This window comes from Myxine glutinosa, chromosome 2 (genome assembly GCF_964187855.1).
Source record: "Myxine glutinosa chromosome 2, kmMyxGlut1.1, whole genome shotgun sequence".
In the NCBI taxonomy this organism is placed as follows: Eukaryota; Metazoa; Chordata; class Myxini; order Myxiniformes; family Myxinidae; genus Myxine; species Myxine glutinosa.
In genome coordinates, this window is record NC_136262.1 from 161,802,555 (window position 1) to 161,826,962 (window position 24,408).

General features: G+C 45.7%; 1 protein-coding gene across 1 annotated transcript in view; it reads right to left on the bottom strand.

The window, feature by feature from the left end:
* Positions 1-268: 268 nt before the first annotated feature.
* The window catches only part of ARL3 (ARF like GTPase 3), a 49,677-nt gene continuing 25,537 nt past the window's right edge, over positions 269-24,408 (bottom strand). Inside the window, exons 5-6 of the mRNA XM_068106851.2 lie at positions 17,145-17,330; positions 269-499 (exon numbers count right to left, since the gene is read on the bottom strand). Coding sequence (XP_067962952.1) covers positions 452-499; positions 17,145-17,330 — 234 coding nt within the window. The 3' untranslated portion in view covers positions 269-451. The remainder of the gene's footprint in view (positions 500-17,144; positions 17,331-24,408) is intronic.

A 24,408-nucleotide genomic window follows, 5' to 3' on the forward strand; every position in this document is an offset into this window, starting at 1 on the left:
TCCCAAAGCATGATCTTTTCTACACCCGTTTGACTACTCCAACTCCGTCCCTTTCCAGGTTTAAACTTTTTTCTTCCTTAGTGCACCTCGTGTGTCCTCCTCTAGCTCTTATTTGTCCGAGGTCTCCCTCTAATTTGTCCCTAATCCCTGCTGTTAGTGTTTCTCCTACTTTTTATACTGTTCCTTTTGTTCTGTTATGTCCTGCTCCATTCTATGTCCCAGCGACTCCCTGAGCCTCAACTTTGTATACAAAAAAAAGAAACACAAAGAAATTTGTCAGCTCTTTTGTGTTAAGAATATCATATGAATGACATAACATAAACTTATATAAAAATGGAAACATGATACAACTAGAAAGCATCTCAAAATGTAAAGCCCATCCAAAAATAGAAAGATACAAAACAGGAAAGAAATACAAAAGAGCTGTCAAATTGAAAGATAATTGTAGACTTCATTTCTTCTTTCTCGTCATGTTCTTGCACACCCAGGTCATGCCATCCTATGATGTGGAGATAGGGATAAAATGGAAAGAAGGTTTCATTGTTGACAATGAGATTGAACAAGTGCAAATTACTTCTAACAGAGATTTGTTCACACAATTCATTCGATGTATAGTTTTTTCCACTTCAAATTTTGTGGCTCTCACTAATAGTCCAGCCATTCTGAAGTCACAATTCATCCTTGGAGTTTCTTCCCTTTGACACAACTGTCGCACAATTTCCATTTTCGTTCAGCGATCAGCTGATGGGTCACTCTTTTGGCACACACCATTTTATTGAAGATCTTCAATTTAAGTCAATTTATTTAGATCGTCACTCAAAGACAATCTGTGCTTCAAGATCAACAAGGAACTTTGGTGAGGGACGACGCCATTTGGCCAATCATGCCATCTGGAAATTAATAAAAACCGAAAGTATTTGTGCTTCAGTCATATAAACCAGTGGCCCACCTCCGGTGGGCAATGTGCTGCGGCACATTTTTGGAAATGCACTTTACAATCTGTTATTTTTCAAACAAACTTTATTGATCACAACATGTATCACACTCCATATCATAATTTTGAGAAGGTTCCATTATATTATGAAGAAAATTAACGCCTGTTGTTGGCTTAACGGTTAAGATGACTGGCTTAAGACCTTCATCCGTTCAATAATATCAGGTGGGTTGACTCAACCTATCATCCTTTCGAGGTCAGCAAAATGTGTATCAGCTTACTGGAAACAGGTGGCACTGAAAATATACATATGGGTCCCAGCGGAGTGTTTCCATGTATGTCCACACACTACGACATCTTGTTCTTCTTTCACTGGCAATGTAATTCGCTCCCAAAACATCTGTTTGCGGTTTTGAACTCCAACCTCTGCCCTGTACCTTCACCTCATTATCTAACTATATACAATTGGAAAGGTAATCATCGATTTACTTGGTTGAAAAAAACCATTGGCATGGTTATGTATTCCACTCAAATGCACATGAAGATGAGTGTGAGAGAGGGGAGACAGGGGACAGTGTGGAGAGGCAGGGGCTGGGGTGAAGGGGGTTAGAGGGGGGGAGGGGTTTGGGTGAGGGAGACGGAAGAGAGGGGAGCGGGGGCGAGAGTAGGGGAGGGTGTTGGGGAGAGAGAGAGAGTGGGGGAGGGAGGAGATAGGGGAGTGGGATCCTATGCTAGTTCTTCCTGTCACTTGGGGTGGATACTCTTCCTAGTATGTTGAAGGAGCGGCGCTCCAACGCGAGTCGAAAGAAGTGACGCGACCAAAGACGGAATTCGTCCGAGTTGCTTCATTGAAACAAAACAGCTCAGGTATTCTGACAAAAGCCCGTTTATCGGGCAGCAATATATATACACATTTATGTCGGGAAGTTTGCCCGGCACAAGCTATACCGGGCATGCCCGGGTGTCAAGGGCGAGCCTTGGAAAGGTGAGTCTGGACCTGCCCGGGCGTGTTTGGCTGCGGCCTGGCAAGTCGAGGCTGGGCGTGCCCGGGCGCTCTGGACGAGCACTGGAAAGGCGAGAGCGGGCATGCCCGGACGCTCTGGGCGAGCCCTGGAAAGGCGATAGCGGGCATGCCCGGACGCTCTGGGCGAGCCCTGGAAAGGCGAGAGCGGGCATGCCCGGGAAAGACGAGACCGGGCGTGCCCGGGAGGTTCGGGCGTGCCCGGGAACAGTGAGTCCGGGCATGCCCGGGAGAGGCGCGTCTGGCCGTGTTCTGGCCGGTGCAAGGCGATTGTGTGCATCCAGCGGTAACCGCGACACACGCCCCTCCAGAATCGACCTGCACCGGCAGGGTCAATTTAAGGGGGGTCCGGATGACCCGGCCGAAGCGACCCCTGGAGGGTCGTGGGGAGGGGTCCGACGTGGTGGTGGGTGGTCGAGCGGGGGGAACTGTGGATGGGGGGCGGCCTCGCCGCAGAGGAAGGGCCAACCGTGGTGGTCGGTCGACGTCCATGTGCGCCGGTTTGAGGCGGTCCACAGAGATCCGGTCCGACCGGCCGCCAACGTCGACGACAAAGGACTTGTCGCCCCGTCGCAGGACCCGGAAGGGCCCGTCGTACGGCGGCCGGAGTGGCCCCCGGTGCGCGTCATGACGCACAAAGACGTACTCCGCTGTGCGAAGCGCCGGGGGGACGTAGGACTGGGGGCCACCATGGCGGGACGTTGGCACGGGGGCAAATCGGCGGGCGGCCTCCTGGAGGTCCGAGCGCTGGTGTGCGGCGGACCAGGGACTGGTAGCGTAGGGGCACGAACTCGCCCGGGACGCGGAGCGGCTGGCCGTAGACGAGCTCGGCGGCGGACGCCCAGAGGTCCTCCTTGGGGGCCGTGCGGAGGCCCAAAAGGACCCACGGCAGCCGGTCGGTCCAACCGTCGTCCTGAAGGCCGGCCATGAGTGCGGCCTTCATGGAGCGGTGAAACCGCTCGCACAACCCGTTGGCTTGGGGGTGGTAGGCCGTGGTGCGGTGCAGCGTGACCCCCAACGAGCGGGCGACCGCGCCCCAAACTTCGGACGTGAACTGTGGGCCGCGGTCGGACGAGATGTCTGCCGGTGCGCCGAAGCGCGCGACCCAGGTGGCGATGAACGCCTGCGCCACGTCGGCGGTGGTGGTGGAGGTGAGGGGCACGGCCTCCGGCCACCTGGTGGTCCTGTCCACCATGGTGAGCAGGTGGGTGAACCCCCGCGATGGGGGCAGGGGACCCACCAGGTCCACGTGGACGTGGTCGAAACGCCGTGCAGGCACGGTGAAAGGTGCCAGCGGGGCCTGGGTGTGGCGGTGGACCTTGGCCCGCTGGCAGGCCGTGCAAGCGTTGGCCCAGTCGCGGACGTTCCGTCGAAGGCCGTGCCAGACGAAACGCGCCGACACCAGCTTCTGAGAAGCTTTCCGGCCCGGGTGAGAAAGGCCGTGGATGGAGGCGAAGATGCGGCGCTGCCAGGAAACGGGCACGATCGGGCGAGGCTGGCCCTGGGAGACGTCGCAGAGCAGGACGGTGCCCGCGAAGGGGATGTCGGCCAGGCGGAGGCCCGTGTCCACCGCCCGGAGGGCCTGCACCGAGGTGTCGGTGGTCTGGTCGGCCGCCATGAGCGCGAAGTCCACGCTGAGGTGGACCGCGTTCGCGCTGGCCCGAGAAAGACAGTCGGCCACAGCGTTGTCTTTGCTGGCAACGTGCCGGATGTCCGTGGTGAATTCCGACACGGCGGAGAGGTGGCGCTGCTGGCGGGCCGACCACGGCTCCGTGACTTTGGCCATTGCATAGACCAACGGCTTGTGGTCGACGAAAGCCGTGAACGGGCGGCCCTCCAGGAGGTGTCGGAAATGGCGAACGGCCAGGAATAGACCGAGCAGCTCGCGGTCGAACGTGCTGTATTTTAACTCGTTCGGCCGGAGCTGCCGGCTGAAAAAAGCGAGTGGCTGCCAAACCCCGTCCACCCATTGTTCATGGACGGCGCCCACCGCGTAGTTGGAGGCGTCCGTAGTGAGGGCGATGGGCGCGTTGAGCACCGGGTGAGCCAGCAGCGTTGCGTCGGCGAGGGCCCGTTTTGCGCTCGCGAAGGCCGCGTCCATGGCCGCGGACCAAACGATGTCATGCTTGGCCGGCTTGCCCCGGAGGGCCTCGTAAAGGGGCCGCATGAGCTGAGCAGCGCGGGGCACGAATCGGTGATAAAAATTCACCATGCCGAGGAACTCTTGTAGGGCCTTGATGGAACGGGGACGCGGGAACGTGGTGATGGCCTCGACCTTGGTCGGCAGCGGCACGGCCCCGGTCTTGGTGATGCGGTGGCCCAAAAGTCAACGGTCGTCGTGCCAAAGTGGCATTTCGCCGGGTTGACAATTAAGCCGTGCTCGCTGAGGCAACCGAACAGTGTTCGGAGGTGGAGGAGGTGCTCGGCGCGGGATGTGCTGGCGACGAGGATGTCGTCCAGATAAAAATAATTAAAAAACCACCTTTAGAGGCCATTTTTCCCCGCAAGCGGGGGTTGGCCTTTTTCGGGAACTGTGGTTGTTGTTGTTTTTCGGTCCCCTTTTTGAAGCAATGTTTTACGGCCGGATGCCCTTCCTGACGCCAACCCTTTTTGCCGCCTTTAACGACAAGCAGGGAATTACCAGTGAACTGGTACTCAATTTGCCGACCTCGGAAGGATGACAGGCTGAGTCAACCCCCCTGGCGTTAATTCAGCGATTGACCGGGATTCGAACCCAGGATCCTAGGATCCTAAACCGGCACCCTAGCCGCTAGCCCAACACCAGGGATGTCGTCCAGATAGACGAAAAGAAATGGCAGGTCGCGCAGCACGCCGTCCATTAAGCGCTGGAACGCCTGGGCCGCGTTCTTGAGGCCAAACGGCATCCTCAAAAATTCGAACAGGCCGAACGGCGTGATGACGGCCGTCTTCGGGACGTCGGCCGCCCGGACAGGTACCTGGTGGTATCCCCGTATCAGGTCAATTTTGGAAAATATGACCCGTCCCGCCAAACGGGCGGAAAAGTCCTGGATGTGCGGGATCGGGTACCTCTCGGGGGTGGTAGCGTCGTTGAGGCGGCGGTAGTCGCCACACGGGCGCCATCCGCCCCCCGGCTTTGGCACGATGTGCAGTGGTGAGGCCCACGCGCTATTAGAGCGCTGCACGATGCCGAGGTGCTCCAACGCGTCGAACTCGGCCTTTGCCACGGCGAGCTTGGCCGGGTCGAGGCGGCGGGCCCTGGCGTAGACCGGCGGGCCCGTAGTGGGTATGTGGTGCTCGATCCCATGCCGCACTGCGACGGCCGAAAACGTCGGCCGTGTGAGGGCTGGGAATTCCGTGAGCAGGCGAGCGAACTCGTTCGCCGTCGGGAGGGCGCACGCCAGTTCGGTCGGCGCGGAGCTGCTCATCGTGCACGCCAGGGAGCTGAAGGTCTCGGCGTTGACAAGGCGACGACGTTTGACGTCGACCAGCAGCCCGTGCGCGCAGAGGAAGTCGGCGCCTAGCAAAGCCATGGGGACGCAGGCGGTCACAAAGGTCCACTGAAAGCGCTGGCTGCCGAAGCAGAGGGTGACGTTGCGCGGGCCGAAAGTGCGTATGGCCGAGCCATTAGCAGCGACCAAAGAGGGGCCGCAAACGGCGTCCCGCCTGTCCTGCTCGGAGGCGGGTATGACGCTCAGTTGGGCGCCGGTGTCACAAAGGAAACGCCGCCCGGACGCTTTGTCCCGAATAAAAAGCAAGTTGCCCGAGTGGCCGGCGCTCATGGCTGGGAATGAACGCCGGCCCGGCCGTTTCCCGACTTGCCGAAAGTGCACGGGGGTCGGCACGTCCGAGCCTTGTGTCCGAACCTGGCGTGGTAATAACACCACGCCTGGTCAGGTGGAGGCCCCGGCCGTCGTGTCGGAAGCGGTCGGTGCGGCGTGGCGGCCGCCAGTTTCACCGGCAGTTCGGCCTCCAACCGCGCAGGGCGCCGTGGGCGTCGCCTCGGACGGCGGCAGGCTCCAGGTAGCCGCGCCGATGTGTTGGCCCGCCGAGGAGATCTTATCGGCTTCCCTGGCGAGGGCACGGGGATCGGTGATCGACGTGCCAGCCAGGGCGAGGCGTACCGGGTGAGGCAGCTGGCGAAGGAACAACTCGCGGAACAGAAAATCCGGAGAGTGCTCACCGAGCAACGAGAGCATATAGTCCATGCGCTCGGATGGGCGCGTGTCGCCGAGCTCGGGCAGGTCGAGCAGGCGCCGTGCGCGTGCCGCCGGTGAGAGGGCGAAAGCGTCGAGGAGGAGCGTCTTCAGCGCGTCATACTTGTCGGCAGCCAGCGGGTGCTCGAGGAGGCTCAGGGCGCGGCGCGGGCCGCGGTGGCGGAACCGAGCGCTGCCACGACGTGGTGGAAGCGGGTGTCGTCCGCGGTGATGCCTCGCAGGGCGAACTGGGAGTCCGCCTGGGCGAACCAAACAGCCGCGTGAGCCTCCCAGAAGGTAGGCAGTTTAAGAGTCACTGCCGTGTCCATGTCGGTAGGTCACCAGTGAAGGAGCGGCGCTCCAACGCGAGTCGAAAGAAGTGACGCGACCAAAGACGGAATTCGTCCGAGTTGCTTTATTGAAACAAAACAGCTCAGGTATTCTGACAAAAGCCCGTTTATCGGGCAGCAATATATATACACATTTATGTCGGGAAGTTTGCCCGGCACAAGCTATACCGGGCATGCCCGGGTGTCAAGGGCGAGCCTTGGAAAGGCGAGTCTGGACCTGCCCGGGCGTGTTTGGCTGCGGCCTGGCAAGTCGAGGCTGGGCGTGCCCGGGCGCTCTGGACGAGCCCTGGAAAGGCGAGAGCGGGCATGCCCGGGAAAGACGAGACCGGGCGTGCCCGGGAGGTTCGGGCGGGCCCGGGAACAGTGAGTCCGGGCATGCCCGGGAGAGGCGCGTCTGGCCGTGTTCTGGCCGGTGCAAGGCGATTGTGTGCATCCAGCGGTAACCGCTACAATGTATATATATTATATATATACACTGGACCCCTGGTGTTGGGCTAGCGGCTAGGGTGCCAGCTTAGGATCCTAGGATCCTGTGTTCGAATCCCGGTCGAACGCTGAATTAACGCCAGGGGGGTTGACTCAGCCTGTCATCCTTCCGAGGTCGGCTAATTGAGTACCAGTTCACTGGTAATTCCCTGCTTGTCGTAAAAAGGCGACAAAAAGGGTTGGCGGCAGGAAGGGCATCCGGCCGTAAAACATTGCTTCAAAAAGGGGACCAAAAAAACAACAACAACCACGGTCCCCGAAAAAGGCCAACCCCCGCTTTGCGGGGAAAAATGGCCTCTAAAGGTGGTTATTTTTAAAATTATTTATATACACTCAACCCTCGGCTATCGCGGACTCGGCTGTCGCGTTTCTTTGCTATCGCGGCTCCCTAAAAAACTGCACAACACACGACTAATTTGCTTTTGATAATTGGGAGCTGATCATCAAGCCCCAAATACACGATACAGCGCACCGGAAATGGTGGAAAGGGTGCTACGTCATCACCGAGCGTGGGGAAAGAGAAATCAAGGGAAATCAAGAAGAGGAAGAACTTAACTTATGCTCGGAAATTCGAAATTGTGCAGTTGATAGACAATGGTGAAAGAAAGCGAAGTGTTGGAAAGAAATTTTGGATAAATGAGTCAACAGTGCGAGGTATTTACCAAAACCGTGATTATCGTAGAAACGTAGATAAGATTTAACAATCAACAGTGAAGCAAGGTGCTCCTTTATTAATACGGCTCTGGCAGGTTACGAGGAGCAGTATCATGCCCACGTCAACTCCCTCCGCCAACGCCAGATCACCGAATTATTGAGGCCAGATTCGGCGTCAGAACAAGTCTAATCGGGGGACATTAGGGTAACCGCAGGAGGGGGGGGGGGGGCACAAATTGCCGTTCGAGACCTCAATCTATGATGTAAATGCTTGATAATAAGAGTTTGCCGTCAACAACCAACACACCAACCCAGTTCCAATTTAAAAACATGCTACAAAGTCTCTCTCTTTCACACATACATACACACACACACACACACACACACACACACACACACACACACACACACACACACACACTGCACAAAATATAGCCGACGTGCAAGTTTGGCGCCAAAGGCTTGGCCTGCGGGTGGGTGTGGGGGTGGGGGCACAATAACTCATTTGGGTGGGCATGGCCCGCGAATGCCCCCCCATGACGCCGACACTGCTTATGGCGTCGCAACGAGGCACAGCCCTCTGTGTTTGACGAGCCCTCTGACGTTGAGCGCTTCTCTGGTGCTTCAGCTGACGCAATCCTGGACGAGTTAGAGGCACGTAGGGGTGGTCAATAAGACTCCACCCAAGCCTCGGAACCTACCTAAGCCCCTCATCGTTCCCAAAAAGGTAAATAAAATAGTAAAAAAGTACTTTTTTTACCATTTTATTTTTATTTACATATTGTGATTCTTGTTTTAATGTTTCTTTATATGTTAATGTTTCTTTATATGGTAGAAACACTTGGTAAAAAAGTGGCAAAAATAGGTTAAATATGTGGTCAACTTGGGGGTCCTGGCACCAATTAGAATTATTACCATACGTTCTTCAGCTCGGCTATCGCGATTTCGGCTATCGCGCACCGATAGCGGCACCAATTAGGCGCGATAGCCGAGGGTTGAGTGTATATATATCAGTCACTATGCGATTTCATACCATCAGTGGTGAACCGCCATTAAGGTATCCCATCCAGCTATGCTGTACCTTAATGGGAGCGATAAGTGCCATCTGCCACATGGCACATTATCTCTGGTATCCACTCATTATATGGAATCCCCTGGATGCAGCCGGGAGCAAACCAATCCAAATATATGTTCAGTTCTCCAGCTTTCAATGAGCGCAAGTAATGACGTCACTGCCATGTACATACGCTCTGCCTGTCAAGCTCTCAAGAGAACCCTCCGACAGAGCAGAATTTTTGATCTGAGTTCAGATACTGTCATAAGTGTATGTAAAACTCACAGTTACCGACATGGTTTCGCCCTTTTGGGGCTCATCAGGGCAACGTAGTGAGTCCTGCATACACTTATGACTCTGAAAACCTTTCGGTTATATACCAGTCACTATGCGATTTCATACCATCAGTGGTGAACCGCCATTAAGGTATCCCATCCAGCTATGCTGTACCTTAATGGGAGCGATAAGTGCCATCTGCCACTTGGCACATTATCTCTGGTATCCACTCATTATGGGTAATGAGTATTTATACACATATATTTGGATTGGTTTGCTCCCGGCTGCATCCATGGGATTCCATATAATGAGTGGATACCAGAGATAATGTGCCATGTGGCAGATGGCACTTATCGCTCCCATTAAGGTACAGCATAGCTGGATGGGATACCTTAATGGCGGTTCACCACTGATGGTATGAAATCGCATAGTGACTGGTATATAACCAAAAGGTTTTCAGTCATAAGTGTATGCAGTACTCACTGCGTTGCCCTGATGAGCCCAAAAAAGGGCGAAACCAGGTCGGTAACTGTGAGTTTTACATACACTTATGACAGTATCTGAACTAAGATCAAAATTCTGCTCTGTCAGAGGGTTCTCTTGAGAGCTTGACAGGCAGAGCGTATGTACATGGCAGTGACGTCATTACTTGCGCTCATTGAAAGCTGCAGAACTGAACATATATTTGGATATATATATATATATATATATATATATATATATATATATATATATATATATATATATATATATATATATATTGTTGCGGATTTGAGAATCCTGTTTGTAAATATCACCCTGTGTAAATGTAATGATCCTTGTAAATACCTCCGTTAATTGTAAAGGTCAAAGGTCGTCCCCTTAGTTAGTCCATCGCATGCACGTAGAAAATCATATACCCTTCTAAATAGTTATTTCCTTATTATGTGTTCCAGTTTAAGGCTCTGTTGCCCATTAATTGACACTGCATTGCACCAAATCGAATAAGATAGATCCCCTTGTTCAAATTCCCCCAAAACCTCCATTTCCAACTGCGTCATTGCCAATCGCATTGCCAACTACATTTGCCGCCATTACGGCGAGGTCATCTCGGAGAAGAAGGTGGGAGGAGTCAGCCAAGCGCCAGGAACAAGGCGTGGCTTTGCCAACGCCTCATCAAGGGGGCGGGATCGGTGAGCCCTCGCGACCAATCCAGGCCGAGGCGAGCTCACCGATGGGCGTTTCTAAAAGGCTGGCGGCTTGATCGCCACGCGCCTTATAAAAGGACGTCGGGAGGGACTGCTTAAGCAGATGAGTGAGGAGTCCACCACAGAGGAGTCCACCGCAGCTGAGTTGAGTTGAGAAGGAGTTGAGCTTTAACGGCAGTTCGACCCGCGGCCGCGAAGCAACGCCGCCGTACGAACGAGATTGAGGAGGGTCGGCGGCTGCTGACCTCGAGCCTTGCCGTTGACACGAGCCGGACCCGCACCCTTCCAGCCCTGTGGTCCCACCTCCTCATCTGTCCAGCCATCCACCTCCTGCCATTCCTGTCATCATCCCCGTGTAAATCTGACTGTCGTCTGTTTTGTCCCTAGGTATAAGTAAGACTGTATAGATAAGTAGAATTGCACTGGGACTTCTTCTTCTTCTTCTTCTGTAAATTATTTTCATTTCTTTCCTTCTCCTTGGTTTCTTTGGTTTTGTACAATAGTTAGTAATAAATTCCTGTTCTTCCTTACTCTGCCTTCTTTTCTTCACATCCGTTCATTTTAGAGGTTTCCATCATTGAACACCTGTGGCACGATTTGGCCAACGTTTAGGATCGGGTTTAGTACTGCTAATGGTTCGAGCCGCGGGCTGCTAATCCGTTCGGCAAAATAACATCTTGTCCGTGGTCTCGAACGGGGTTGCTCACCTGCCTCGTGGAGGGAGCTGGGCAGCTTCAGGAGCGGATACGGCCAGTGCAAATAGATGGGGGATTAACCCCCCCCCGCCCCCCCCCCCCCCCCCACTAAGGGGGAGCGCCGTACTCCGTTTCCGTAACAATATATTGTTGCGGTTTTGAGTCTGTCAAGTGAGTGTAATAAAGGTTAAAGTCTGTCCCCCCATAGTTAGTCACAAGAGCAACATGTAGCCTCGCAATAGTATAGTTATGTCTTAGTATTTGTGAGCTTAGTTCCCTTCCAGTGTTAATTCTGCATTGAGTAGGAGCCAGGAGATAGGCTCTACTTGCCACCGATTTCCCAGCCACCCTAGCCTCGATCCAGTTTGTTAAGCATTGGGTGATCATTGGCCGAGTTAACAAGAGGTAGGCCGAGGAAGGATCGGGGCGGAGTCGAGGTGGAGCGGCAGAAGCAATGACAGTAAGCACGAGCCGCCAGTCAGAGCTCGAGGGAGATGGCGGCGGTGTAGCATCAGAGGGCGTGGTGAGAACAGTCTGTTGAGTTCCAGAAGGTTCGGGGGGCGTAGCTATAAAAACCCGCTGCAAGCCCTCGACAGGACTTACAGAGGGAGCTTGCGGTAACAGGACTTGCATCGGAGGGCTAAGAGGACTTGACTTGCTGCGAGAGAGAGAGAGATAAAAGGACTCGCGTTGTACTGCCTGATGAACTTGACCATTGCACGAGAACACGTGCGCGAACCAACACCAAGTGTATTGAAGAAGAGGAGTTGGTCGCTACATATACGTGGGCGCAGCCAGGCACGCTTATGAACGAATAGCGCATTTCAGCCACGCGAATGAACAAGGCTGAGTAACCGCCAGCCGCGCTAAAGTCCGCCCTCTACCGTTTCACCCAACATCATCCCTTTGTTCGAGCGACGCACCACGAGTCCCTGCCTTCGCCTGCCACCATCTTCACGGGACGTGCGGGGGCCGTAGAGAGCCGGGACGGAGGCCGTCTCTGGACGACGACATCGACACGTGGGGAACACCTGCCCATCTGCAATCCCCTGTGTGAGTGTGAGTGAGACGGGCCCATTGTCCCAGGGATAAGTTAAGACTGTTTAAGGCTATTCTGTGTCTCTTCGTCCATGAACTGTATATACGTGTGGGAATAATTAAACCCATCTGTTCTTCCTTTCTTCTTGATTCGATCGTTCCTGTGGTTTCTCCATTTGACTAAGCGTGGCACGAATAGGATCGCCCCAATCGGGTTCCACTAGTTAAGACTGCGCGGGCCACGTGTACGCAATCCGCTCAGCGTACTAACATCATATGTGGTTCGTGCGAGGCTTGTTTCCTCACTCCCAGGGCAGCGCGGGTACTTAGGTACGAGCGAGAAAGTAGTCCCGAAACCCTACTCCGCGTGTGTCCGGGAGGGACGTAATAAGTCTCGGTTCTGCCAGGCCAGTAAAGACAAGGGGATTAATCCCCCCTTGATAAGGGGAAGAAGGCCGGTGTAGAGAACCGTAACAATATATATATATATATATATATATATATATATATATATATATATATATATATATATATATATATATATATATATATATATATATATATATATATATATATATATATATATATATATATATATATATATATATACATATACATATATATATATATATACATATATATATATATATATATATATATATATATATCTATCTATAATTCCAGCAATCTCTGTGTGTCTGTGTGTCTGTGTGTCTGTGTGTCTGTGTGTCTGTGTGTCTGTGTGTCTGTGTGTCTGTGTGTCTGTGACCGCTGTTTCTCGACAACCACGGGTCCGATATACTTGAAACTTGCCAGGTATATTGCTGGGGACCCGAGGATGTGCCTTTTCAAGGTTTCATATTAATCGGACAATTACTTACCGAGCTATGTCCAAAAAACGCTTCAACCAATCAGAGAGCAGCGAGCTATCACGTGTGCCGAACGTGGCGATCAGACTCTGCCTCGGACGGCACATTTGACAGCGTATTCATTTATTTCACGTTGGAAAACTATGTTGCCGTTAAACTATGTTTTAAAACGAATTCAAACTGCGATTAAATTAAAACGATTCATCCTAACTGCGATTTGCGAACTTCCGGACAGTGACGACTTATCTTCCGGCAGCCAATCACAGAACGCTCTGTTGCGTAGGCGTGGCCGATGTGAGACGAGCGGAGCTGAGCGCGTTACGAGCTGACCGCCATTACGGTACGTAATTCGATTTCTTATGCGCATTATTTCTCCCAATTCAGTCAGAGCGAAGGGCGGAAGCGAAGAGCGTTGCTTTTTTTGTTTACGGGCGTACGGGCGGGGTAGAGCGTACGGGTAGCGTTTTTTTTTTTTTTTTGGCCACGGAACGGGCACCCACGTACGGGCAATGCCCTAGTATATATAAAAGCAAAGACACCCTGCATCGTCTCACCCCCTCACCTACCTCCTCCCACCCATCCCCCTCCCTCATCCCACCGCACCCCTTCCTGCCGGATTCCCACACCTCCCCCCTTCCCCTCTCTCCAGCCACTCACCCCATCCCTTCCCCTCCCTCATCCCACCTCATCCAGGCAAGAGCTACTGGGGACTCCTACTAGACCCTCCTGAAGAGCAACTTTAGACCAACCATTCCATCAGTTATTATGTGTAAATTGGAGATTAAACCTGTAGCCGTGGGCAGCAGAAGCTGGGTTGGCAGGATGGCTTAGGCCTTAGAGGTACGCACACTCACCTCTAACCTGTCCAGCCTGTGTTTGATTCATGACCCAGCTATAAACTATCAACCTGTTGTTTCACAGGCAAAGTGATTCATCAATATGTGTGCCGTTTCTCGGATGGACGTTAAACTGGGCGTCCCGTCTGCTGGCATTAGTTGGTGGATGTTAAAGATCCCATGTTGTCCTTCACGAAGAGTAGGCAAGTTATCGCTGGCACCCTGATTAAAAACAAATTCACGCCATTACCTGCAAAGGGAATTTTTCATGAATGGCTGGGCTGTCAGACAATAATGCTACTTTGCAGCCTGCATACGAAAGAAGAAGAAGAAGAAGAAAAAGAAACTGAGGCTATGTTGTCAAACTCGATCCTTTTTGTCAATTTTCTTCAAATTTAACTTTGAGATCTAAACAGCTGACATGTCTGCACAAGAGGATAAAGAAAATTTAAACATTATTATTGTTATATTTGTAAAACAAATTAATTTCACCATTGTATGGACATCATCTATATACATTATACAGTCACGTGAAAAAGTAAGTACACCCCATGTAAAGTTTTGACTTTTTCAACATATTTCAACATACAGCTATTTGATCTTCATTTCAACAATATTGATAGATAAAGGTGATATAATATATCAAATATCATGAAACATTTACATTTTGTAGACCATTGTATTATTTAAATAAACATAAATGCAAATTTCGCATGTGGAAAAAGTAAGTACACCCTTGGTTCTAATAGGTGGTATTGCCCCCTTTGGCAGAAACAACCTCAAGTAGGCGTTTCTTATAACTGTCTACCAGTCCGTGACATCGACTGGGAGAAATTTTTGCCCACTCCTCCATGCAGAATTCTTTCCGCTGTGCAATGTTTGAGGGGTTTCTTGCATGCACAGCTCATTTCAAATCCCCCCACAACATCTCGATGGGATTTAGATCCGGGCTTTGACTTGGCCATTCCAGAACCCTCCATTTCTTTCTTTTCAGCCATTCCTTGGTGGATTTACTGGTATGTTTAGGGTCATTGTCATGTTGCAAGGTCCACCTTCAGTTGAGCGTCAACTTTCCGACAGATGGCCTCACATTATCCTCAAGCACCCTCTGGTACAATGAAGAATTCATAATGATTCTATGATGGTGAGCTGCCCAGGCCCTGATGCAGCAAAGCTGCCTCAAACCATAATATTTCCACCACCATGCTTTACAGTTGGTATCAGGTTCTTGTGGTCAAATGCTGTCTTTGGTTTAAGCAAAACATGTCTTCTGGTACTGTGGCCAAATAGCTCTACCTTTGACTCATCTGCCCAGAGCACATTGTTCCAGAAGTGCTGGTCTTTGCCTAGGTGTTCATTGGCAAACTTTAGTCTTGCCCTGATGTTCTTTCTGGACAGCAAAGGTTTCCTCCTGGCACACCTCCCATGTAGATCAAATTTGTGCAGCCTCTTTCTTATGGTAGACTCGTGCACTTTGACATCAACAGTGGCAAGAGCTACCTGTAGGTCCCGTGATGACATTCCGGGGTTCTTAGAGACTTCTTTCAGCATCTTGCGGTCTGCTCTCGGGCTGAACTTGCTGGGGCGGCCTGGCCTGAACAAGTTGGCAGTTGTTTGGAATCTTCTACACTTGTAGATGATCTTCCGGACAGTCGAATGATTGATTTCAAATTGTTTGGAGATCTTTTTAAATCTCTTCCCAGACTCGTAGGCATCTATAACCTTCTTTCTGAAGGCCTCAGAGATCTCTTTTGATCTAGGCATGGTGACGCCGCACACTTTAACAACAAAGAGCAAACCAAACTAAATGTCTGAGGTTTAAATAAGACAAGTTCCTCCAAGATCCTCTCTAACGATGTTCTAATCATTTGCACCTGAGCTGGTGCACCTGATTCTAATTTTAGGTATTTGAAGTAGTGATAAACGTAGGGGTGTACTTACTTTTTCCACAAGCGAAATTTGCATTTATGTTTATTTAAATTATACAATGGACTACAAAATGTAAATGTTTCATGATATTTGTTATATTATATCACCTTTATCTATCAATATTGTTGAAATGAAGATCAAATAGCTGTTTGTTGAAATATGTTGAAAAAGTCAAAACTTTACATGGGGTGTACTTACTTTTTCACGTGACTGTATATAAAAGAAAGTGTTTGTTTGTTTGTTTATCTGCACGCGCTAATCTCCTGAACGGTGAAAGATAGGAGGAAACCTCTAAAACAAAAAATGTCGGGACGGGCCCCAGGAAGGTTTTCGGCGAGGTGGCGAGGCCGATCGTGGCCGCCTCGGCCGGGCTGGGCCCATTTCGCAATTAAAAGTTAAGCTGAATTATAGTAGTCAATCGTCTACAGCCGTGAGTAAAAGCTGAATTATAGAAATAAATTCATTAAAAAAGAACTAAAAATGTCAGGACGGGCCCCGGGAAGATTATAGGCTAGGTGGCGAGGCTGATCGAGGCCACCTCGGCTGGGGTGGGCCCATTTCGCAATTAAAAGCTGAGCTGAATTATAGTAGTAAATCGTCTACAGCCACGAGTAAAAGCTGAATTATCTATCTATAATTCCAGTAATCTCTGTACGTTTGTACGTTTGTACGTCTGTACGTTTGTCTGTGACCGCTGTTTCTCGACAACTACCGGTCCGATATACTTGAAACTTGCCAGGTATATTGCTGGGGACCCGAGGATGTGCCTTTTCAAGGTTTGAAATTAATCGGACAAGTACTTACCGAGCTATGGCGATTTAGCCGTTCGCCGTTCGCTTTGCCGTTGCGAATGGACCAAACCATTCATGTAAATAGAGGGGGGGGGGTTCTGTGGTCGTTCGCTTTGGCTTTGCGAATGGACCAAACCATTCATGTAAATAGAGGGGGGGGTTCTGTGGTCGTTCGCTTTGGCTTTGTGAATGGACCAAACCATTCATGTAAATAGAGGGGGGGGGGGGGTTCTGTGGTCGTTGCGAATGGACCAAACCATTGTTTTTTTTTTGCAGTTTTTTTTTTTTTTGCAGTTTTTTTTTTTTTGCAAGGAACGGGCACCCACGTACGGGCACGTCCTAGCTTATATATAGTACGGGCATGCCCTAGTAGTAATAAATTCATTCAAAAAGAACTAAAAATGTCAGGACGGGCCCCGGGAAGGTTTTCGGCGAGGTGGCGAGGCCGATCGTGGCCACCTCGGCCGGGCTGGGCCCATTTCGCAATTAAAAGTTAAGCTGAATTATAGTAGTCAATCGTCTACAGCCGTGAGTAAAAGCTGAATTATAGTAATAAATTCATTAAAAAAGAACTAAAAATGTCAGGACGGGCCCCGGGAAGATTATAGGCTAGGTGGCGAGGCCGATCGAGGCCACCTCGGCTGGGGTGGGCCCATTTCGCAATTAAAAGCTGAGCTGAATTATAGTCGTCAATCTTCTACGGCCGCGAGTAAAAGCTGCAGTATAGTAGTAAATTCATTCAAAAAGACCTGGGTGCTTTCGGCTAGTGTGTCATAAAAGCAAAGAACAAAGCAAAACATTCGTTCGAAATGGCTGTTTAGGGGGAAAATAAATCAAAAAAGCGCTCACATGGACACCTTCACCGGTGAGAGCTGAGCAAGCCTGGATATGCCATATACGGTCACGCATAGTGTGCAAATTAAGACCCTCTGCAATCTCTGAAGCAGGCGCTGCCGTCAGGAGGTCCTGCTTATTAGCAAACAGCAGCACAGGGACTCCATCCAGCTTCTCCTCCTCGAGCAGCTCAGCGAGTTCCTGAGGGCAAGACACTTTCTACTAGTCCTTTGGAGCAACACAGTGTAAAATCAATTAGTCATTCCGTGCTATCGATTAGCTATAAGCAAACTATTCTTCCTGTCCTTTCTTGCCCAAAGAAACGCACTTGAAATGAAGGTTCCAAGAGTAGGGATGAGAAGACTGAAAGGGTGGAGGAGGTAGATGGAGATGAAAACGAGGAAACCAGCACTAATATATAACTTGGTCACAAAATAAAGTATTGCCAGTAAGATAAAGAGGAGGAGCCCCTCTTTGGTGATATTTGTGTGGATTGCAAGCATTGCCACATATGCATATACATGCATGATCAAATATGGAAAATTATTTAGTGTAGAAGGCCACATTGTCCAGAAGATCTGGTATTCCCTTCATCCCACATCTCCTATTTCCCATCTTTAATTGGTATGTCCCACGCGTCGAGGCCATGTTATTGGCCTAAACCATTTCCCTAGGGTCGGCCTTGAGCCCTCACTGTACACGGAGATCCAGGGGTGGCTTACTGTGCCAGGGAGGCGGTGGTGCATCTTTTCGGTCCTTCATCGAGGCTATGGCAGGATTTGTGCCTTGTATATTTACATGTTACTTATTAAACAAAATGGTTATCATGATTCCCATTACTTCGATAGTCACTGTTGTTATTAGATCGTTAACCAGTAGCATGTTATCTCTGCCATTTGTACAGGAAGAGTCAGAGAGGTAGCATGACCATTAGATCTGGTGGGAGAATTGGGTGACATGAGTGTCCCTGCCAAATGATCGATTGAGCAAATTGGTACCGTTCGGTTATTTTGGGGGTGATGCCATGCGTGCAAATGATCACCCGTATGGGCTGTGCACATTGCAGTATGTAATGACAAAACTAAAGCCCAAATGAAAGGAAAAAAATAATAGTATTTTACAAATTAAATTAAAGTAAATAATAAAAAATAGTATTTCACAAATTAAATTAAAGTAAATAATAAAAATAGTATTTCACAAATTAAATTAAAGTAAATAATAAAAATAGTATTTCACAAATTAAATAAAATAATAAAAATAGTATTTCACAAATTAAATTAAAGTAAATAAAAAAATAGTATTTCACAAATTAAATTAAAGTAAATAAAAAAAGAGTATTTCACAAATTAAATTAAAGTATATAAAAAAATTGTATTTCACAAATTAAATTAAAGTATATAAAAAAATTGTATTTCACAAATTAAATTAAAGTAAATAAAAAAATAGTATTTCACAAATTAAATTAAAGTATATAAAAAAATAGTATTTCACAAATTAAATTAAAGTATATAAAAAAATAGTATTTCACAAATTAAATTAAAGTATATAAAAAAATAGTATTTCACAAATTAAATTAAAATAAATAATAAAAATAGTATTTCACAAATTAAATTAAAGTAAATAATAAAAATAGTATTTCACAAATTAAATTAAAGTAAATAATAAAAATAGTATTTCACAAATTAAATTAAAGTAAATAATAAAAATAGTATTTCACAAATTAAGTTAAAGTAAATAAAAAAATAGTATTTCACAAATTAAATTAAAGTAAATAAAAAATAGTATTTCACAAATTAAATTAAAGTATATAAAAAAAAAAAATTTCACAAATTCAATTAAAGTAAATAAAAAAATAGTATTTCACAAATTAAATTAAAGTATATAAAAAAATTGTATTTCACAAATTAAATTAAAGTAAATAAAAAAATAGTATTTCACAAATTCAATTAAAGTAAATAAAAAAATTGTATTTCACAAATTAAATTAAAGTATATAAAAAAATTGTATTTCACAAATTAAATTAAAGTAAATAAAAAAATAGTATTTCACAAATTAAATTAAAGTATATAAAAAAATAGTATTTCACAAATTAAATTAAAGTATATAAAAAAATAGTATTTCACAAATTAAATTAAAGTATATAAAAAAATAGTATTTCACAAATTAAATTAAAGTAAATAATAAAAATAGTATTTCACAAATTAAATTAAAGTAAATAATAAAAATAGTATTTCACAAATTAAATTAAAGTAAATAATAAAAATAGTATTTCACAAATTAAATTAAAGTAAATAATAAAAATAGTATTTCACAAATTAAGTTAAAGTAAATAAAAAAATAGTATTTCACAAATTAAATTAAAGTAAATAAAAAAATAGTATTTCACAAATTAAATTAAAGTATATAAAAAAATAGTATTTCACAAATTCAATTAAAGTAAATAAAAAAATAGTATTTCACAAATTAAATTAAAGTAAATAAAAAAAATAGTATTTCACAAATTAAATTAAAGTAAATAAAAAATAGTATGTCACAAATTAAATTAAAGTAAATAAAAAATAGTATTTCACAAATTATATGAAAGTAAATAAAAAATAGTATTTCACAAATTAAATTAAAGTAAATTAAAAAATGGTATTTCACAAATTAAATTAAAGTAAATAAAAAAATAGTATTTCACAAATTAAATTAAAGTAAATAAAAAAAATAGTATTTCACAAATTAAATTCAAGTAAATAAAAAAATACTATTTCATAAATTAAATTAAAGTTAATAAAAAAATACTATTTCACAAATTAAATTAAAGTTAATAAAAAAATAGTATTTCACAAATTAAATGAAAGTAAATAAAAAAAATAGTATTTCACAAATTAAATGAAAGTAAATAAAAAAATAGTATTTCACAAATTAAATGAAAGTAAATAAAAAAATAGTATTTCACACATTAAATGAAAGTAAATAAAAAAATAGTATTTCACAAATTAAATGAAAGTAAATAAAAAATAGTATTTCACAAATTAAATGTAAGTAATTAAAAAATAGTATTTCACAAATTAAATTAAAGTAAATAACAAAATAGTATTTCACAAATTAAATTAAAGTAATTAAAAAATAGTATTTCACAAATTAAATGAAAGTAAATAAAAAAAATAGTATTTCACAAATTATATGAAAGTAAATAAAAAAATAGTATTTCACAAATTAAATTAAAGTAAATAAAAAAATAGTATTTCACAAATTAAATTAAAGTAAATAAAAAAATAGTAAAGTTTTATTATCAAAGCATCCAAAGCATGGCCTCAATGTCATTTATATAATTGAAATTCAAGGTGAAGCTTCATTTTCAATAAGGCCAGGAAGTAAGGTTTAACCATGTTGAGACCATTTTTGGAAGAAATGAAACAAAAACGGAGAGAAAAAGCATTTTAAAAAGTATATAATAAGAAAAGTAATATAATAAGGATAAGGATAAACATAGAGGTGTAAAAAATGAAGAGGTCAACATTGGAGGACTATGTCAGTGGAGGTTCGGTGAGTCGTTTCGTCACATACTCTGAATATAAAGCAAGTTTTATAGATTATTCAACTGTTACATTTGCATATATCCATAGATTCCCCAACAGATTTCTCCGCAGTCACCTGTGGAACAAGCAGTGCAACCACAATCCATATTCCCTTTATCAGATAATAAATTGTAATTATTTAGGCATTTAACCTCCTCGGGATATGTTCTCGCACAGCCGAGAGGCACTCAGGTGTCACACAACCTTTCATTTTGCTGCTTACTGCAGCATCACATTTTATATCCTGTGTACAAGCTTCTCTAAAGAGTTTTCAATCATTGTGGAAAAACACAGAAATACATTTGGCTGATGTCACACATCATCAGGTGTATCAGCGAGGATTAACTCGTCACAGGAAAGTAATGAATTACATGATAGAAAGCTTCACCATGATCAGCCCACAACCAATCCATACATCCCAATGGCTTGGTATTTTTTTTTATGGCAGACATTCATCACAGTTCAGAATCTGTAGTTGTGAAGGTACAAACATGTAGCTGCTAAATAGGCAAGGCTACGTCCTGAGCCTCACCTATTCAGCAGCAACACTGGTTGGTGGTACCTTCAGTTTTGAATATTCATTATAATGAGAAAAAATCAAAAACAAAGAAATCACGAGTGTGGAGGGACAAATTTTTATGTGCGAAAGCATTTTAAAAGATAACATTAACATTGAGGCATGCCGGCATAGCTAGGATGGTGGAGGAGGTGGGGTGGGGCAGGTGTTGGGGGTAATAAAATGATAAGACACTGAAAACACAGACAATCAATGTCAAATACAAACGGGTAGGTGGAGTTTCCCTCCACTAGTGAGTTTGTAAAGGTAAGCCTCATCTGATAAATATTTTCTTAAGTGTTTGTGTGTTTCTTACCTCCATCACCGAAGTTGCACGGAGGTTATGTTTTCACCTGTCTGTTTGTCTGTCTGTCTATGGAGGAGGATATCTCAAAAGGTTATGGACAGATTTGCACGAAACTCGGTGGGAAGGTTGGGTGTGTGACAGGACCGAATCGATTTGATATTGGTGAAGATCTGAATATGGATTCGGATACGATAATTATATAATTTTGCAAGTGATTTTTCACCATTGAGAGATTGGGCCAAAAACGATATATACAGTGCCTTCAGAAAGTATTCAGACCCCTTCACTTTTTTCACATTTTGTTATGTTGCAGCCTTATGCTGAAATCGTTTAAATTCATTTTTTCCCTCATCAATCTACACTCAATACCCCATAATGACAAAGAGAAAACAGGATTTTAGAAAGTTTTGCAATTTTAATAAAAAGAAAAAACTGAAATATCACATTGACATAAGTATTCATACCCTTTGCTATGACACTTGAAATTTAGCTCTGGTGCCTCCCATTTCTCATGATCATCTTTGAGATGTTTCTACACCTTGATTGGAGTCCACCTGTGGTAAATTCAATTGATTGGACATGATTTGGAAAGGCATACACCTGTCTATATACGGTCTCACAGCTCACATGCATATCAGAGCAAAAACCAAGCCATGAGGTCGAAGGAACTGCCTGCAGAGTTCAGAGACAGGATTGTGTCGAGGCACAGATCTGGGGAAGCCCACAAAAAAAATTCTGCTGCATTGAAGGTTCCGAAGAGCACAGTGGACTCCATAATTCTTAAATGGAAGAAGTTTGGAACAACCAGGACTCTTCCTAGAGCTGGCCGCCGGCCAAACTGAGCAATCGGGGGAGCAGGGCCTCGGTAAGAGAGGTGACCAAGAACCCGATGGTCACTCTGGCTGAGCTCCAGAGATCCTGTGTAGAGATGGGAGAAGCTTCCAGAAGGACAACCATCACTGCAACACTCCACCGATCTGGGCTTTATGGAAGAGTGGCCAGACGAAAGCCAAACAGTTCAATCTTGGTTTCATCAGACCACAGAATCTTGTTTTTCACAATCTGAGAGTCCTTCAGGTGCTTTTTTGCAAACTACAAGCGGGCTTTCATGTGTCTTTCACTGAGGAGAGGCTTCCGTAATATAATAACTGAATACTTTCTGAAGCCAAACAGTTCAATCTTGGTTTCATCAGACCACAGAATCTTGTTTCTCAGAGTCTGAGAGTCCTTTAGGTGCTTTTTTGGAAACTCCAAGCGGGCTTTCATGTGTCTTTCACTGAGGAGAGGCTTCCGTCTGGCCACTCTGCCATAAAGCCCAGATCGGTGGAGTGTTGCAGTGATGGTTGTCCTTCTGGAAGCTTCTCCCATCTCCACACAGGATCTCTGGAGCTCAGCCAGAGTGACCATCGGGTTCTTGGTCACCTCTCTTACCAAGGCCCATCTTCCCGATTGCTCAGTTTGGCCGGGCGGCCAGCTCTAGGAAGAGTCCTGGTTGTTCCAAACTTTTTCCATTTAAGAATTATGGAGTCCACTGTGCTCTTCGGAACCTTCAATGCAGCAGAAATTTTTTTGTGGGCTTCCCCAGATCTGTGCCTCGACACAATCCTGTCTCTGAACTCTGCAGGCAGTTCCTTCGACCTCATGGCTTGGTTTTTGCTCCAATATGCATTGTGAGACCGGCCAAACTGAGCAATCGGGGGAGCAGGGCTGTGAGACCTTGTATAGACAAGTGTGTGCCTATCCAAATCATGTCCAATCAATTGAATTTACCACAGCTGGACTCCAATCAAGGTGAAGAAACATCTCAAAGATGATCAAGAGAAACCAAGAAAGATACCTCCAATACCTCCAAACCAATACCTCCAATACCTCCATCAAAATAAAATCAAGAGAAATCAAGAAAAAATCAAGAAAAATCAAGAAACAAGAGAAACAAACCTGAACTAAATTTCAAGTGTCGTAGCAAAGGGTATGAATACTTATGTCAATGTGATATTTCAGTTTTTTCTTTTTATTAAATTTGCAAAACTTTCTAAAATTCTGGTTCCTCTTTGTCATTATGGGGTATTGAGTGTAGATCGATGAGGAAAAAATGAATTTAAACGATTTCAGCATAAGGCTGCAACATAACAAAATGTGAAAAAAGTGAAGGGGTCTGAATACTTTCTGAATGCACTGTATATAACATGATATTTCAAAAAGTTGTGAACGAGTTATGACAAAACTTTGTGGATGAGCTGGGTAAGTGACAAGAACAAGTTGACAACATTTTGGTGTGTTTCAAGGACAAATGTTCTGGATGCAGATGCAGCCTATCAGTGGGATACTAAATGCATGAGCTGTACCAAGTGCCGTTCTAGTTACCCTGCGCTCGAGAAGCAAAAAACAGTTGGGCAATTGGTTGCGTACGTACATGTCTTAATTAAAAAAATTCTTTTTCTTGGCAACCGTTGGTCCGATTGACACATTTTACGATAGAAGTGCCTCCGCTTGTATAAATTTTTTAAATTCATAATTATGACATCATAGGTCACGTGGTATGGACGCCATCTTTTTTTTTTTTTTTTTTTTTTTTTTTTTTCTTTTTTTGTATACAAGATCGAGGCTCGTGAAAGAGCGAACATTAATCACACAGAAAGACAAACCGACACATAAAACATATAACATCGGGAGCGGTAGACAAGATGGGGAGAGAGGGGGAAGGACACAAACACAACATTTGAGAGCAGGGACCGAGAGACATGGAGACATCGAGAGATCTGAGAGAGGGCGAGGGCTTTGGGGGGGGGGGGGGGCATGGGAAGGGGGCGGTGGGAGAGGTATAAAACATATGGACACTGCCAGGACTTCCAG